At 41.0% G+C, this 17692-nt stretch overlaps 1 protein-coding gene across 1 annotated transcript in view; it reads left to right on the forward strand.

The window, feature by feature from the left end:
* The window catches only part of rnmt (RNA (guanine-7-) methyltransferase), a 28635-nt gene extending 16957 nt beyond the window's left edge, over nucleotides 1-11678 (forward strand). The window contains exons 7-10 of the mRNA XM_059976837.1: nucleotides 485-602; nucleotides 4535-4636; nucleotides 7841-7874; nucleotides 10326-11678. Coding sequence (XP_059832820.1) covers nucleotides 485-602; nucleotides 4535-4636; nucleotides 7841-7874; nucleotides 10326-10363 — 292 coding nt within the window. The 3' untranslated portion in view covers nucleotides 10364-11678. The remainder of the gene's footprint in view (nucleotides 1-484; nucleotides 603-4534; nucleotides 4637-7840; nucleotides 7875-10325) is intronic.
* Nucleotides 11679-17692: the final 6014 nt, after the last annotated feature.

A 17692-nucleotide genomic window follows, 5' to 3' on the forward strand; every position in this document is an offset into this window, starting at 1 on the left:
GCTGACCATGAACATCTGCAGTCACCCCTCAGCCTTTTACGTTCTGTTGTAGTTTGATAGTTTGGCTCTTAAACCAGTGTTTATTTTGAGAAGCTGAACTTTTATTTGCATTAACCTTCAGTTGTTTAAAGAATGGCTAATTATTTAAATATAGTATAAAACATAATTGCAATAGATTTCTAAATGTTTTGTTAAGTTTTACCCCATGCCTTGCATGAGGTTTTCAAGTTTTGCAGAGCTGCTTTTATGAAGTAATTGAACACTACAAAATCTGAAGCAGATTGCAGTCCTCTAATATTATTGATGTGCGTGTGCATGCACACACATGCCTACAATCTAGTTTTCACCTTGCTAAAGATGACTACTTCCATGTATAAGTGAATCAGAATAAATAATGAGATAACAATCTGTAGAAATTGAGGGATTTGATCAGTGTTTAAAGTTTCTCATCTTCTGCTGCTCATTACATGTTTGCCTTTCCTAGGATGGCTAAAAGGCACAAGATGAAGCTGGTTTTAAAAAAGACTTTTGCAGATTTTTTCAAAGACAAAGTCCAGAATCCAGAGCATAAAATGCTGTTGAAGAAGATGAAGTCATTAGAGGTAATATGAAAACATATTAGTGGCATCCGTTGGTCTCGAGAGACCATGGATCTGCACCTGGAGTTTCCAGGGCACAGGCCTGGGCAGGGTTGTATGGGAGACTGGCCCAAGCTGCAGGCCTTCCCCTCTCCACGCCACCGATGTTGTCCAAGGGAAGAGCAATAGGACCCATGCAGCTTGGCACCAGTGGCGTCACAGAGCAATGTGTTGTTAAGTGCCTTGCTCAAGGACACAAACACGCTGCCTCAGCTGAGGCTCGAACCAGTGACCTTCAGGTTACTAGTCTGATGCCTTGCCCACTAGGCCACGAGCCAACATAATCTTTGTTGTTTTGGACATAATTTAGTGAAGTATAAGTTTGAATTTCCCATTCCACTTCCCCAAAAATACTTTTAGGATGTCTTGATTATATAAAAACATAAGATATAGGAGCAGCAACACACACAAAATGCTGGTAGAACACAGCAGGCTAGGCAGCATCTATAGGGAGAAGCGCTGTCGACATTTCGGGCTGAGACCCTTCGTCAGGATATAGGAGCAGAATTAGGCTGTTTGGCCCATTGAGTCTGCTACACCATTTCATCATGGCTGATCCAATTTTCCTCTGCCCCAACCTCCTGCCTTCTTCCCGCATCCCTTCATGCTTTGACCAATCAAGAATTTATCAACCTCGACTTTAAATATACATTAAGATTTGGCCTCTACAGCTGCCTGAGGCAAAGAATTCCACAGATTCGCCGCTCTCTGGCTAAAGAAGTTCCTCCTCATCTCCATTCCAAAAGGACTAGTCTCTATTCTGAGGCTGTGTCCTCTGGTCTTAGACTCTCCCACCATAGGAAACATCATCTCCACATCCACTCTATAAAGACCTTTCACTATTTGATAGTTTTCAATGAGGTCACCCCTCATTCTTCTGAATTCTGGTGAATACAGGCCCAGAGCCATCAAATGCTTTTCATATGACAAGCCTTATAGTCCTGGAATCAATTTCGTGAACCTCTTTCGAACCCTCTCCTGTTTCAGCACGCCCTTTCTAAGATGAGGGGCCCAAAACTGCTCACGATACTTCAGGTGATGCCTCACCAGTGTTTTATAAAGTCTCAACATTACATCCCTGTTTTTATATTCTAGTCTTCTTGAAATGAATGCTAACATCACATTTGTATTCCTCACCACAGACTCAGCCTGCAAATTAAACTTTAGGGAATCCCGCAAAAAGACTCTCAAGTCCCTTTGCACTTCAGTTTTTTTTGTGTTTTCTCTCCATTCAGAAAATAGTTAACACTTTCATTTCTTTGCCAAAGTGCATGATCATACTCTTCTCGGCTCTGTACTCCATCTGCCATTTCTTTGCCTGCTCTCCTCATCTAAGTCCTTCTGTAGCCTCTCTACTTCCTCAACACTATCTGCCCCTCCACCTATCTTCATATCATCTGTAAACTTTGCAACAAAGCCATCAATTCCATCATCCAAATACTGATACATAACGTAAAAAGAATTGGTCCCAGCACACACCCCTGTGGAACACCACTAGTCTTCGGCAGCCAACCAGAAAATGCTCCCTTTATTCCCTCTCTTTACCTCCTGCCAATCAGGTACTGCTTTATCCATTCTAGAATCTTAAAACCTTGTGTTGCAGCTTGTTAAGCAGCCTCATGCGTTGCCCTTGTCAAAGGCCTTCTGAAAATCCAAGTGCACAACAGCAACTGATTCTTGTTATTTCTTCAAAGAATTTCAACAGATTTGTCAGGCAAGATTTTCTCTTGAGGAAACCATGCCGACTATGGCCTGTCTTATCATGTGCCTCCAAGTACCCTGAGACCTCATCCTTAATAATTGACTCCAACATTTCTCAACCACTGAGGTCAGACCAACTGGCCTATAGTTTCCTTTTTTCTGCCCCCTCTTTTCTTGAAGAGTGGAATGACATTTGCAATTTTCCAGTCTTCCGGAACCATTCCAGGATCTAGTGATTCTTGAAAGATCATTACTAATACCTTCACAATCTCTTCAGCCACCTCTTTCAGAACTTTGGGGTGTACACTATCTGGTCCAGGTTGCTTATCTACCTTCAGACCTTCTGGTTTCCCAAGAACCTTCTCTCTGGTTGTGGTAACTTCACACACTTCATGCCCCCTAACACTTGGAACTTCCACCATATTGCTGGTGTCTTCCATAGTGAGGACTGATGCAAAATAGTTATTCAGTTCGTCTGCCATTTCCTTGTCCCCCATTACTACCACTTCAGCAGAGTTTTCTAGTGGTCCAATATCTACTCTCTCCTCCCTCATATACTTTATGTATCTGAAGAAACTTTTAGTATTCTCTTCAATATTATATTTCGTATTCCATGAAAGATGCAATGTAATTTCATATCCTTTTTTTTTTACTGTGGTGGCGGGTAGATATTTCCACGATCTTTAAAAACAACATTAGAATATAAGTAAATACTGGAGCAAGCTACCCAGACCCTCCAGCCAGCCCCTCCGTTCAATATGATAATGAATGTTTGGAATTTGTTGACAGAGAGCTCTAGAGGCCAAGTCACTGTGTATATAATGCAGAGATTGATAGCTCTTGATTGGTAAGGGAGTTCAGGGTTACAGGAAAGGCAGGAGAATGTGATTGAGAAATAAAAATCAGTCTTGAATGAATGGCAGAGAGCAGACTTGATGAGCTGAATGGCCCAATTCTACTCTTCTATAATTTGATAACTGACCTGTCTAAAGCCTCAACTCCTCTTCTGTGCCAGATCCTCATAGCCCTCAGTTCTCTGATGTCTCAGAGGATTATCCACTTTCTCTGTAGATACTATAGTGATCTCATCTCTAACTTTCTGTGGTCAGGGGCTTCCAGAGATTCACCAGAAATCTACAGGAAGTTTCCACACCTAGTATGACCATCTCCGATTGTGTAATTTTCCCCCTTTGTTCAAGACGCTATCACTGGTTGAAATGTCTCAACATCTGTCATGTCAAAACCCCTAAGGATCTTGTATCTTTTCATACAATCAAACCGCCATTATTAAAACTTCAAAGTATATAGATCAAATTTCTTTACCATCATTCTTTCCTTTTGATATTAGAGGTCTCATTCCTTTATACTGAATTTTGTCGAATCAGTTTCAAAGTGGATTTTTAAGAGAGTTGCAGAATCATTGTCGGTATGTGGAAGTATAAATGAGCCATGTCTAATTGATTTCACATATTCTTCTTGTTCCTTATGACAGGGAAGAGATCATTCAGCCTTTCAAGCCTGTGCTAGCACTCAGAGCAATCCATTTCTCCTGCTTATTTCTCTGCAATCTGTTCTCTCACACATGCCCATTACCATGCCTGTTTCATTGACCATCCACTTACAGCAAGGGCAATTTACTGTAACCAATTAGCTGAGAACCAGAACAACTTTGAGGTATGTGGAGGAAATCAGAGCTTCAAGGGGAAAGCAGGTGGTCACGGAGGGTGTGCAAACTCCATACTGCTGGCACTGGAGGTCAGAATCAAGCCTGGGTTACTGTAGCTGGGAGACAGCAGGTCTACATTCTGTGCCACTAGAATAACTGTGGATGTTATATTTTATGCTACAGTAGTTGGTTTGGAGTTTTCAATGATGTCCCATTACTCATAATGTTGACATATCACTGAGAGCACTTCCAAACACTTGTTGTCACAAGTTAGCACTTAGTGAGACTTCAAAGCTCCATATGGAATTCAGTTTTGATAGCATACGTGTTTCCTCAATTTAATCTGAAGTGAGACTCCTCTACTATTCTAAACGCGTTTAAATTGTTTATTTAAAGAGTGCTATGAGAGTGCAAAATTGCAGTGATTATTAGAAAAAATGATGACTGAATTGCCTTTAAATTTCTCTTTAATTTTTAAACATCTTTCTGTAAGTGGCCTTAATACTTGTTTCTGGTATATGTTTTGCAGCAATATCCCATCCCAGAATACAGTGGCAGTTTTGTATCTAATAAGAATGATTATGAACACGCAGAAGATTTCCTGAAGAATCCGCAAGCAAAGGCACCAATTGTAAGCTGAAACTTGGTCATTTTTAGTTTGAGTAGTTTAATAAACATCTTTTTAATGGCTTTTGATTTGGACCTTGCAAATCGTTTTGCAGCAAAAAGCAGAGATTTGTTTTGTGCTAATAAGAAGTTTAGTTGAGATTAACAGTGGCTAGTAGGTTATGTGTAAAAAAAAAAGTACAAAATGGAAAGAATGCAGGGTACTTAATTTTCTGACATTAAGGAGAATTGCAAAAGTTAGGTATTGTTTTAAATTGATACATTTGTAATACCTGCAGAAGGACAGGAGGAAAAGAATTGGGGTGGGGTCATATTATTAGTAAAGAATGAACTCGGTATGGTAGTTAGGTGTGGTCCTGATTCAGAAGATTACAATATGGGATGAATTTGGTTCAGATAAGAAATTGTACAGAATAGAATACTTGAGGGGGAATAATACTTTATGGGTCTCCTAAAGTGTAGTGACAGTGTAGGACAGTATAAATTAAAAAATGGGGGCTGCAATAATCTGTAGTAATTGTGAGCAACTTTCATCTTGTAGATGGGCTAAATCAGATCAGGAAAGATAATCTTGTGGGTGTGTTCTCAGTGTGTATTTGGGTGAAACATATTGCTTGAAATACTCAGGTGGATAGACAACACTGAAGAGGGAAATGGAGTGAAATGTGGAATCCATTGTCAAGGAAGTAGTAGTGGGACATTTAGCAAGGCAGAATTCATGGTTGTATAAAAGTGAGTTCATGTTTGACAGACTTAACTTTTTGAGGTTGTAACAAGCCAAGTTGATTGAGAGAACCAATATATGTACAATATTTGTATATTCAGAAGAAAAATCAGTTATGCAGTAGTGTGCCACATAGATTGTAGCGCATGGTAGGAGATTGTGGATTTAGGGAAATATATTAGTATGGACAAAGGATTAGCAATCAAAAAAGCATAGTAATAATCCCAAAGAGGCTAAACTATGTAGAATCATCTACACAGAGCTAATGAATCCACTGAGATTGAAAAGTTATTAACTGCAAGACATTTGTAATATTTCAGAACGCTTATATGAATGGTGGGTTTCCCCACCATCCAAGATCTATACAGTTTTTGAGGCAGCATTTCCATATAACATATAACCATATAACAATTACAGCATGGAAACAGGCCACCTCGGCCCTTTCTAGTCCGTGCCGAACGCTTAATTTCACCTAGTCCCATCGACCTGCACTCAGCCCATAACCCTCCATTCCTTACCTGTCCATTTACCTATCCAATTTTACTTTAAATGACAATACCGAACCTGCCTCTACCACTTCTACTGGAAGCTCGTTCCACACAGCTATCACTCTGAGTAAAGAAATTCCACCTCGTGTTACCTCTAAACTTTTGCCCCCTAACTCAGAGCTCATGTCCTCTGTTTGAATCTCCCCTACTCTCAATGGAAAAAGCCTATCCACGTCAACTCTATCTATCCCCCTCATAATTTTAAATACCTCTATCAAGTCCCCCCTCAACCTTCTATGTTCCAAAGAATAAAGACCTAACTTGTTCAACCTTTCTCTGTAACTTGGGTGCTGAAACCCAGGTAACATTCTAGTAAATCTTCTCTGTACTCTCTCTATTTTGTTGACATTTTTCCTATAATTTGGTGACCAGAACTGTACACAATACTCCAAATTTGGCCTTACCAATGCCTTGCACAATTTTAACATTACATCCCAACTCCTATACTCAATGCCCTGATTTATAAAGGCCAGCATACCAAAAGCTTTCTTCACCACCCTATCCAGATGAGATTCCACCTTCAGGGAACTGTGCACCATTATTCCTAGATCACTCTGTTCTACTGCATTCCTCAATGCCCTATCATTTACCATCTATGTCCTATTTTGATTATTCCTACCAAAATGTAGCACCTCATACTTAACAGCATTAAACTCCATCTGCCATCTTTCAGCCCACTCTTCTAACTGGCCTAAATCTCTCTGCAAGCTTTGAAAACCTACTTCATTATCCACACCACCACCTATCTTAGTATCATCTGCAAACTTACTAATCCACTTTACCACCCCATCATCCAGATCATTAATGTATATGACAAACAACATTGGACCCAATACAGATCCATGAGGCACACCACTAGTCACCGGCCTCCAACCTGACAAATAGTTATCCACCTCTACTCTCTGGCATCTCCCATCCAGCCACTGTTGAATCCATTTTACTACTTCAATATTAATACCTGAAGATTGAACCTTCCTAACTAACCTTACGTGTGGAACCTTGTCAAAGGCCTTACTGCAGTCCATATAGACAACATCCACTGATTTCACTAATGCTTCCCCTTGAATCCCTCCAAGTGTTGGGGTCAACCATTTATGTTGTGTCCCAGCGGTCTTTGTGATATGCAAGCCAGGGCGGTACGATATGTAAAGCAAGCTGTTACCAAATTAGCAGACACCCCCTCTCCATGCAGCTGATTAATCCGAAGGAGTAGCAAAAACTAACAGTTTGGCATCAGCAGCGATGTAGAAATTGCCAGTCAGCATTCAACTCAACATGAGTCTGTTTCAGTGACTCTAACTCCGGGTCTGTGCTCGGGATTTACTCCCATAACCTTCCACATGAGTGGGTATAGCTGCAAGGCAGCATAGGTTTGAATTCAGAGTTTTTCTTCTAGATGAGCTGCCAACCATGGTTGACCAGCTCCATCTGCCCTAAGTAACTGCTTTTAAGGTGCTTGTAACCTGCCTTTGCCCCTTCTCCTGTCAGTATGAATGACTATGCTAGGTTATGTGTGCAAACAGATTTGATGGACAGAGCTCAAGCAGTGTGCTTTAGAGCTACCCCACATCTTGAACATTTAAATGTTGGGATAGTTAATAGTTAAACTTGCCCTCTTTTAATTTGGCTGTGGGACAAAGTGGCTGCAGCAACTAGAAATGAGCAGAGTAACAAATGTGGTAGTGTGAAATGGAACAAGTAATCCCCGTGAGCTTGAGTTTGACGGGCCTGTTTGTGCTGCATTACTCTGATCCTAACATTAGAATTAGTTCTAACTTCATATTTAAATAGTTGAAATTACTCACAAAGATGCAAACCTGTGGGAGTATAAAAAACTACAAATTGGATACTATTCTGTGATGCCTGGAATATGATTATGAATTTTTCATTTGGCTTTTGTCATTACAAAAATGGTTTTGTGTTATTTATTTTACAGGGAACATTAAGCAAATCTGAATGGGAGGCTGCAAGTAAGTATAACAATTTAAAATTGGCTGATATGAAGTTGTGAAGGAAAAATCATTCATTTTTATCAGTTAAATTTGTATTGATATTCCTGGTTGTTTTCATACATCTAATTATAAAAGAGGATTGATCTTGGATTTTCACTTAACTTAATTTAGAACCTCACTATAATAGATGTGTTATCATTATTGTTTATGTCTTTGCATGTCACGACTGAAACTTTGCTATAGCGGCCACTAGATGGCACAGGTTCTGTGCACTTGCTAGAACATTACAAAATTTACTTGCCTCACAGGCCAATATTATTTTCCCTACATATATTTGGTGTAGTCTGCTTAGGACTTTGAATATTACAAAGTTAACTATTGCAGGTACTGAAAATCTGAAGTAATAACCATGCTGGAAATTATTAACACTATTAACAGTACATGGAGCAGAATCTATGTATCATCTCTTATGGCATGAAATCTGTTACAGCAGTACAGCACAGAGACATAAAAATTGCTACAAATTACTTAAATAGTGCAAAAGAAAAGGAATAATAACATATGAACCACTCAGAAACCTGATGGCAGAGGGGAGGAGCTGTTCCTAAAATGATTGAGGGTTTTCAGGTCAGTCCCAATGGGAATGAGCATGTCTTAGATGAAGACCCTTCGTGGTGGATGACGACTTCTTGAGACACCACTTTTTGAAGATAATTTTGAAAGTGACCCGGGCTGTGGCTGTGATGGAGTTGGCTGAGTCAAAACTCTCTGCTGCTTCTTGCAATCTGTGCATTGGAGCTTCCATTCCAAGCTGTGAAGGCATACCAGGCAGAGAAACAGATAAAAGTGTTTGTAACCTCCTTTCATCAGAATTACAACTTTTTCATCGCATAAAACTACTGATCAATTCAGTGTTGGTTAGAGCATGCGTAAAGGTTGTTCCTAAATTATTCCTAAAGTCCATTTCTGCGACTTGTTTGTAACCAAGACAGCACTCCCCTCCCTCTCTCCCCCCTGCACCTGATAAATCCACTCTGTAGTTCTCCAAACGTTAGTTCATGTGGAGGGGCTGAACATGTATCAGATTTCATAATCTGAGGAGAACCTGCACTCCAAACTAGCTTAGTTAAAAAGAAAATAGAATAGGCACAGAATACAGCACAGAATAGGTTGCTCAGCCCACAGTGTTGTGCTGAACCAGCTTAAGTAAATCAAAAACACCCCAACATTAATCCCTCCTACCTAGACCACGCCAATATCCCTTCAATATCCATATCAATCCTTCCTTGCATTCATGTGCTTGTCCAAGCTCCTCTAATGTATTTGCACCATACCAGGCAGCACATTCCAGACATCCACGACTTTCTAAAAACTTGCTCCTCACACCTCCTTTGAACCTACCACCTCTCAGCTTCAATGCATGCCTTCTGGTATTCGACATTTCAACCCTGGGAAACAGATGCTCTCTGTCCACTTCATCTATGCCTTTCTTAATCTTATAAACCTCAATCAGATCTTCCCTCAGCCTCTGGCGCTCCAGAGAAAATAACCCAAGTTCATCCAGCCTCTTGTGATAGCACATGCTCTCTAAACTAGACAGCATCCTGGTAAACATTTTCTGCACCCTCTCCCAGGCCTCAACATTTTCCCTATAGTGGGGTGACCAGATGTTGCCAAAAGTCCAGATGTGTCCTAACCAGAGTTTTATAAAGTTGCAACATGACCCCTTGACTTTTGGACTCAATGCCTGGACTTATAAAATCAAGCATTCCATACACCTTTACCACCTTATCGACCTGTGTAGCCACTTTCAAGGAACTATAAACTGGGATCCCAAGATCTCTCCTCAGCAACACTGTAAAGGATCTTGCCATTAACAGTGTACTCTCTCCTTGTATTTGCCCCTCCAAGGTGCAAGACCTCACATTTATCTGGGTTTAAACTCCACCTGCCATTTCTCTGTCCATATCTGCAACTGATCTACATCATGCTGTATTGTTTGCCAGTTGTGGAGAAAGAGGGAGAATGATTGCGCACTTGGTTGTTTTGATACCTTCACTGTGAAACAGGTTACTCTAGTCTTAGACAAGAAAATGACAATTGGAAGCAATGTTTGTATCTATGCTCTATTGCTCTGACTCTGATTGCATTTTATTGAACAAACTGCAGTTAAGTGGCCTCTTGGAGGGCACTCATTAAACAGTTTTGAGTAGAGATAGTTATACTCTGTATTACCTCTGCTTGTGCTGTTGTTCTTACTCCTACCCCTTCCCCCAACCACTCACTCTGATCTTCTGTGCATATATATTGTAAAGTTTGAATTGGTGTAGCATCTTTCCAAGTTCAGTGCACTCCATTGTATTGGAGATGAGGAACAGAGTCAAAGGTTTGTGGAAATACTGCCATCCACTGGCTGTGCGATCATTGTTTTATTAGAACCAGAGTAAAATCCTTATACTTTCTTCCCAGGTATATACTTGGTGTTTGCATTTGAGAAACAACCATAAGCAAATCCTTTTTTGCTGGGAACTTCGCTGGAACCTGAAGGAGATAACGATAGAAGTTGATCGTTTAGAAGACAGTATTTTAAGAATGCCAGTTATGCCTATTGGGTACAGATGCTATTTTAGATTGTGGATTCAAACTGAAGTCCCTGATGATCAGCGCACAGTTATTTGCTGCACAGGATGCAATGTCCTGATGGAATGTGTCATTTAAAAAAAAATCTTTGTACTATACTTATTGTTTTAGTTGCAAGCATATATTTTTGTTAAAAAATTTTGAATACTGAGCTTTTTACATTTTACTTTTTATGTAGGATGGTCCTTCTGGAAACATTAGAAAACTAGGTCAGTTGGTGATTTCATCATCATCATCATCATTATGTGCCGTGTCAGTTGGTGATTACAAACTCTAAAATAAAAATCTCACTGCTGTTTGAGTTTTTGAACATGCATACTGGGATAGGGTAGTGTAGATACTTCCTGTCTGCATTTTGTAGGAAAAATTATTTGTTGGCACAATTTAAATTATTTGCTTGTCATCTTGTTACTGAGATCATGAAGTAGTTTGGGCTCTATGCCCTGCCTGTTTATACTTTTATGGTGTTATCTACTTTTATTATTTCTCCCCAATCCCTTTCCTTTGTAAGAATGACCTTTTTATTTGACTCTTCCTCAAAACTTACTGTGTAGCTTTTGAAAGATTAACGTAATCTTCATGGACAGTGGTTCCAATCTTGGGCATCATAGGTCAGTGTCTGATGTAGCAATAATGGAAGCTGTTGTTTTATTGGCTCCATGCCATTAAGCATTTGATTCATTTCTTGGATGTTCTTTTTGTAGACAGTTTTATAAACTGCTGACTTTTAGGTTTTATTTCCCAATCCTGCCTTTAGAATGCTGAACAAATATGAACTTCGTGGAGCATATGCATGCTCACCAGTTTTAACTGGGTAAACTCTTCGGTGACTTCCCTGTTTCCTATAGAATATTTTATTCTCCACTGCCACGTTGCCATCTATAAACTATGGTTTCTCTAAAGTAAATTCTTGTTAAAAATATTTAAGATATAAATGTGGTATCTTTTGTTTTCCTTGTAGAACATAAAAGCAGTTAAATGTAATGCAGAAAATCAATTGTGGTAGTGTCTGAATAAATTTTGAACTCTCACTATGAATGTTCCAAAGACATTGTGCAGTTCTTTTGCTGGAACAAATCAATATTATGATGCATAGATATATTTTACAGATTTATAAGCTGTTACATTTCTTTTGTCACTTAAGTTATTTCCTCATGAATAAATTTTGTAGTTGGCATCAGATCATTGGCCTACAGTCTATAGTATCAGGCTCTTTTCAAATCATCTAGTGCTTATTGTTCTTGATCACCCTGCATTTCCTTTTATTAAAACCCAATCAATTAATGTAAAACATTTACTCTGCATGAATTATCCAGTTAAAATGAATGACCACAAGCTGTTCCTCACCACCTTGAGTCTTGCCAAGGATAACAAAGTTTACATCAGCTGATTGGGTTCCACCTTGGGGTGGTATACCATTTTACCTGTGGGGGAGATGGTCACACTGATGTAATCAGGTAATGTTAAATTGACTCTCTGCATTGGAAAGATGTGAATGCTGCATCATTCCAACTTACCTTCCTTTTGTTTCTCTGGGCTTTTTCATTATGATAACCGCACATGATTCTCAATTTCCTATCAATTTGTTCAGCTTTACAGCCATCTTAAGTTTGCTTGTTATCAAGTTATAAGTACATCAGTATCTTCTTCAAGGGGACAGTGGGAGGATCAAAACCATTGATTCTGACCATCTCATCTCCCTGTCCCTAGCTACTTATAAGTTACTTGAAAGAAGTAACATGAAACGTTGCTTCAGGGTGTCAATTTGCAATGGGTGCTGATTTACTAATCTGCAACTTCTGTATTTGCAGGTTCCCAGGGTTTCTTTACTAATGTATTCCACTGAAGCTCACATCTGTAAGCAAAGCCCCAGCCACAAAATAAGCTTTAAGTAAAACCAGAACATATGTGCTGAACATGAGAAATTCTGCAGATGTTGGAAATCCAAAGCAATACACAAAATGATGGAGGAACTCAGCAGGCCGGGCAACATCTATAGAAATGAATAAACAGTCGATGTTTTGGGCTGAGAACCTTCAGGACTGGAAAGGAAGGGGGAAGCACCAGAATGAAAAGATGGGGGAGTGGAAGGAGGATAGAAAATGATAAGTGAGCTAGGTGGATAGGAAAGGTAAAGGGCTGAGAGGAAGGAATCTGGTGGGAGATAAAAGTAGACCATAGGAAAAAGGGAAGGAGGAGGGGTCCCAGCGAGAGATGACAGGCAGCTGAGAAAAGGAAAGAAGCCAGAGTGGTGAATAGAAGATGGGGGAGGGAATTTTCTTTTACCAGGAGGAGAGATCAATATTTATGCCAACAGGTTGAAGGCTACCCAGATGGAATATAAGGTGTTGCTCCTCCACCCCGAGGATGGCCTCATCGTAGCGCAAGAGGAGGCCGTGGACCGACATGTTGGAACAAGAATGGCATTTGGGCCGGGAAGTTCCGTGTTTGCTGAGTGGAGCGGAGGTGCTCTCTGAAGCAGTCCCCAAATTTAAGACAGTTCTTATCAATGTAAAGGAGGTTGCCTTGCCTCTTGGGGTAGTCAATGGTCCCAGATGAGCCTGTCTTTTTGTTGGCTACACAGAACAGTTTCTTCGTCTGCTGTATTGACTGCATTTGTGCTGCTTCATGCACCCATGCTGAGCTTGTCAATTTCATCAGCTTTGCTTCCAACTTCTACTCTGCCCTTAAATTCACTTGGCCCATTTCTGATACCTCCCTTCCCTTCATCTCTCTGTCTCCGTCCATGGAGACAAACTGTTGACTGATATCTTTCATAAACCTAACAATTCCGACAATTATTTTGTCTATATCTTTTACTATCCTGTCTCTTGTAAAACTACTATTCCTTTTTCTCAGTTCCTTTGGCTCCGCCTCATCTGTTCTGAGGATGTGACTTTCTATTTGTGGACTTCAGAAATGTTCTTCAAAGAACAAGGTTTCCCTTCCTCACTGTTGGCGCTGTCCTCACCTGCATGTCCTCCATTACCTGAACACCGCGCTCACCCTATCTTCCTCCCTCCTGAACGGTGATAAAGATTTTCTTATCCTTACCTACCACCCCATCAGCCTCCACATCCAACACAATCCTCTGCAACATCTGCCATCTCTAAAAGGATCCAACCACCAAACATACCTTTACCACACCTCCTCTTTCTGCAGGGATCACTCCCTCTGATTCTGTTGTCCATTCATCCCTCCTCTCTAACTTCCCTCTCGGCTCGTACCCTGCTAGCGGTCAGAGTGCTGCACCTGTCCACTCACTCCTCCCTTTCCTCCATTCAGGGCCCCAAGCAACTAACAGGTGAGGCAACACTTAACATGCGAATCTGCTGGGATCGTCTATTGTGCCTGATGCTTTTGATGCAGCTCCTCTACATTGGTGAGACCTGTCATCAATTGGGGGACTGCTTTGTTGAGATCCAGCGCTCTATCTACCAAAAGTGGAATTTCCCGGTGGCCAATCATTTTAATTCTGATTCACCGTCCCGTTCGGACATACTGGTGCATGGCCTCCTCCCGTGCTATGAAGAGGCCACCCTCGGTGTGGGAGCAACACCCTATATTCAGTCTGAGTAGCCTCCAAACTAATAGCATGAATATTGATATCTTCCAAAGAGAAAAATTTCCTTCCCTTCTCTCCTCTTCTATTCCTCTGGCCTATCTCTTCTAAAATGCCTATCACCTCGCCCCGGGTCTCTGGTTCTCTTCTTCCCCCCCCCCCCCCCCCACATTCCCTTTCTCCTGTGGTTCACTCCTATCAGATTCTTCCTCTAGCCTTTTACCTTTACCACACATCTGGCTTCACCTATCACCTTCTAGCTATCACCTTTTTATTCTGGCATCTTTCCCATTCCTTTCCACTCCCGATGAAGCATCTCAGCCTGAAATATCAACTGTTTATTCATTTCCATAGATGCTGCCTGACCTGCTGAGATCCTCCAGGGTTCTGTGTGTGTTGATATAAATCGTGAAACCTAATTTGCTCTTGTATGAGTTCTAAAGTCCAATGTCAAATTATACTTATTATTTTTATTTCAGAATCTGGTTTATTGTTACTAACACATGTTTTGTGGCAGTATTTCTGTGCAAAGCATGAACAATTTCTATAGGTACAATAAAAAAGCAGTGCAAAAGAGAAATAGCGAGGTAGTGTTCATGGATTCGTGGACCATTCAGAGTTATGATGTGGAGGAGAAAAAGCTGTTCCTCTAACATTAAATGTAGGTCTTCAGGCTCCTGTACCTCCTGCCTCATGGCAGTACTGAGAAAAGAGTGGTGAGGATCCTTACTGATGGATGCTGCCTTCTTGAGGCACTGCCTTTGAATGATGTCCTTGTTGTCACAGATTAACAGAACTCTGAAAACTTGCACTCATTCCTCAATCACACTTTATTTACTTGTGCACAAAGTGAACAGTGTGACTCCTGTCACCAAACTTTTCTAATGCTTGAACAAATAAAATGAAATTTTTACACAGAAATATTCAAATTCCTTACTTGCATACTCAATTATCAATCATACTACAGTAATACAGGTATTAATAATCAATAGAAACTGTGAGCTAATAATATTTGATACCCTAGAGTTGGTAAAGTAATTGTTCTATAGTTATCATATGCATCCTTTGTTCATCTTTACCTTGTCTGGATATGCCATACGGCTTCAGCCTAATGCTGTGCAAAGGGAAGCTATGGTCTCAATGTCCTTTCTTGCCTTGGTTCACAGCATACTATCTGTAAACTATGTTTGCCTGCAGATTGGCTCACTTCCTCAAACCTTAGATACAACACTGAGTCATGTCGTCTGCAGAAACTCTGATGACTCAGCAATAGTTGGGTGTGTAAAGGGAGGACAGGAGGATGAAGACAGGGCCTTGTTGGAGGACTTTGTCAAATGCTCCATGCTAAATCATTTGAAGTTCAACAACAGTGAGACAAAGGAGATGGTGATGGACTTTATGAAGACTAAGTCTGTACTGCTCCTTGCTACTGTCGATGGTGAGGGCATAGCTGTGGTAAAGACCTACAAGTACCCGGGGGTGCACTTGCATGACAGACTTGAGTGGAGCACCAACACCAAGAAGGGCCAAAGGCACCTCTACTTCCTGAGGAGACTGAAGTCCTTTGGAGTATGCAGGCCTCTCCTTTACTTGTTCTACCAGTCTGTTGTCACCAGTATGATCTATGTGGTGGTGTGCTGGGTCAATGGCATCAACAGGGTGATGCCAACAGGCTCAATAAACTGATTAGAAAGACTGGGTCTTTTATAGGAGTCAAACTGGACACACTGAAGGCTGTGGTAGAACAAAGGACCCTACGGAAAACCCTGGCAATTCTGGACAATGTTTCTCAGCCTCAGCAGGCCACCTTGGCTGAACAGAGGAGCACTAGTAAAAAAAAAGACAACTGTGCTGCTCCAAAGAGTGCTATATGAGGTCATTCTTACCCTTGGCCATTAGGCTCTGTAATGAGTCAACCTATAGCTGGGGAAGTGATGACCCCCTCCTTTTAGACTGTTTGTGGTAACTTACTTATCGATTGGCATCTCCCTAGAGCGAGGGGTTTAGATGGTGTGGGATTTGATAGGTGTGCTCAGGAAGGCTTCTTGACACAATATGTAGATAAGCCCACAAGAGGAGAGGCTGTACTTGATCTGGTATTGGGAAATGAACCTGGTCAGGTGTCAGATCTCTCAGTGGGAGAGCATTTTGGAGATAGTGATCATAATTCTATCTCCTTTACCATAGCATTGGAGAGAGATAGGAATAGACAAGTTAGGCAAGAGTTTAATTGGAGTAAGGGGAATCATGAGGTTATCAGGCATGTAATTGGAAGCTTAAATTGGAAACAGATGATCTCAGGGAAAAGTACAGAAGAAATGTAGCAAATGTTCAGGGAATATTTGTGTGGAATTCTGCATAGGTACGTTCCAATGAGACAGGGAAGTTATGGTAGGGTACAGGAACCATGGTGTACAAAGGCTATAATCTAGTCAAGAAGAAAAGAAAAGCTTACAAAAGGTTCAGAGAGCTAGTTAATGTTGGAGATCTAGAAGATTATAAGGCTAATATGAAGAAGTTTAAGAAGGAAATTGGGAAAACCAGAAGGGCCATGAGAAGGCCTTTGCAAGCAGGATTAAGGAAAATCCCAAGGCATGCTGTAAGTATGTGAAGAGCAAGAGGATAAGACGTGAAAGAATGGGACCTATCAAGTGTGACAGTGGGAAAGTGTGTATGCAACCGGAGGAAATAGCAGAGGTACTTAATGAATACTTCAGTATTCACTATGGAAAAGGATCTTGGTGATTGTAGTGATGACTTGCAGCAGACTGAAAAGCTTGAGCATGTAGATATTAAGAAAGGATGTGCTGGAGCGTTTGAAAGCATCAAATTGGATAAGTTGCTGGGACTGGATGAGATGTACCCCAGGCTACTGTAGGAGGCAAGGGAGGAGATTGCTGAGCCTCTGGTGATGATCTTTGCATCATCAATGAGGATGGGAGAGGTTCCAGAGGATTGGAGGGTTGTGAATGTTGTTCCTTTATTCAATAAAGGGAGTAGAGATAGCCCAGGAAATTATAGACCAGTGAGTCTTATTTCAGTGGTTGGTAAGTTGATGGAGAAGATCCTAAGTCGCAGGATTTATGAACATTTGGAGAGGTATAATATGATTAGGAGTAGTCAGCATAGCTTTGTCAAGGGCCGGTCATGCTTTACGAGCCTGACTGAATTTTTTGAGGATGTGACTAAACATATTGATGGAGGAAGAGCAGTAGATATAGTGTATATGGATTTCAGCAAGGCACTTGATACCCCATGCAAGGCCTATTAAGAAAGTAAGGAGGCATGGGATCCAAGGGGACATTGCTTTGTGGATCAAGAACTGGCTTGTCCACAGAAGGCAAAGAGTGGGTGTAGATGGGTCATATTCTGCATGGAGGTCAGTCACCAGGGGTGTGCATCAGGGATCTGTTCTGGGACTCCTACTCTTCGTGATTTTTTACAAATGACCTGGATGAGGAAGTGGAAGGATGGGTTAGTAAGTTTGCTGATGACTCAAAGGTTGGAGGTGTTGTGGATATGTGGAGTGCTGTCAGAGGTTACAGTGGGACACTGATAGGATGCAAAACTGGGCTGAGATATGGCAGATGGAGTTCAGCCTAGATAAGTGTGATGTGGTTCATTTTTGTAGGTC

The sequence above is a fragment of the Hypanus sabinus genome, chromosome 1 (assembly GCF_030144855.1).
Source record: "Hypanus sabinus isolate sHypSab1 chromosome 1, sHypSab1.hap1, whole genome shotgun sequence".
In the NCBI taxonomy this organism is placed as follows: Eukaryota; Metazoa; Chordata; class Chondrichthyes; order Myliobatiformes; family Dasyatidae; genus Hypanus; species Hypanus sabinus.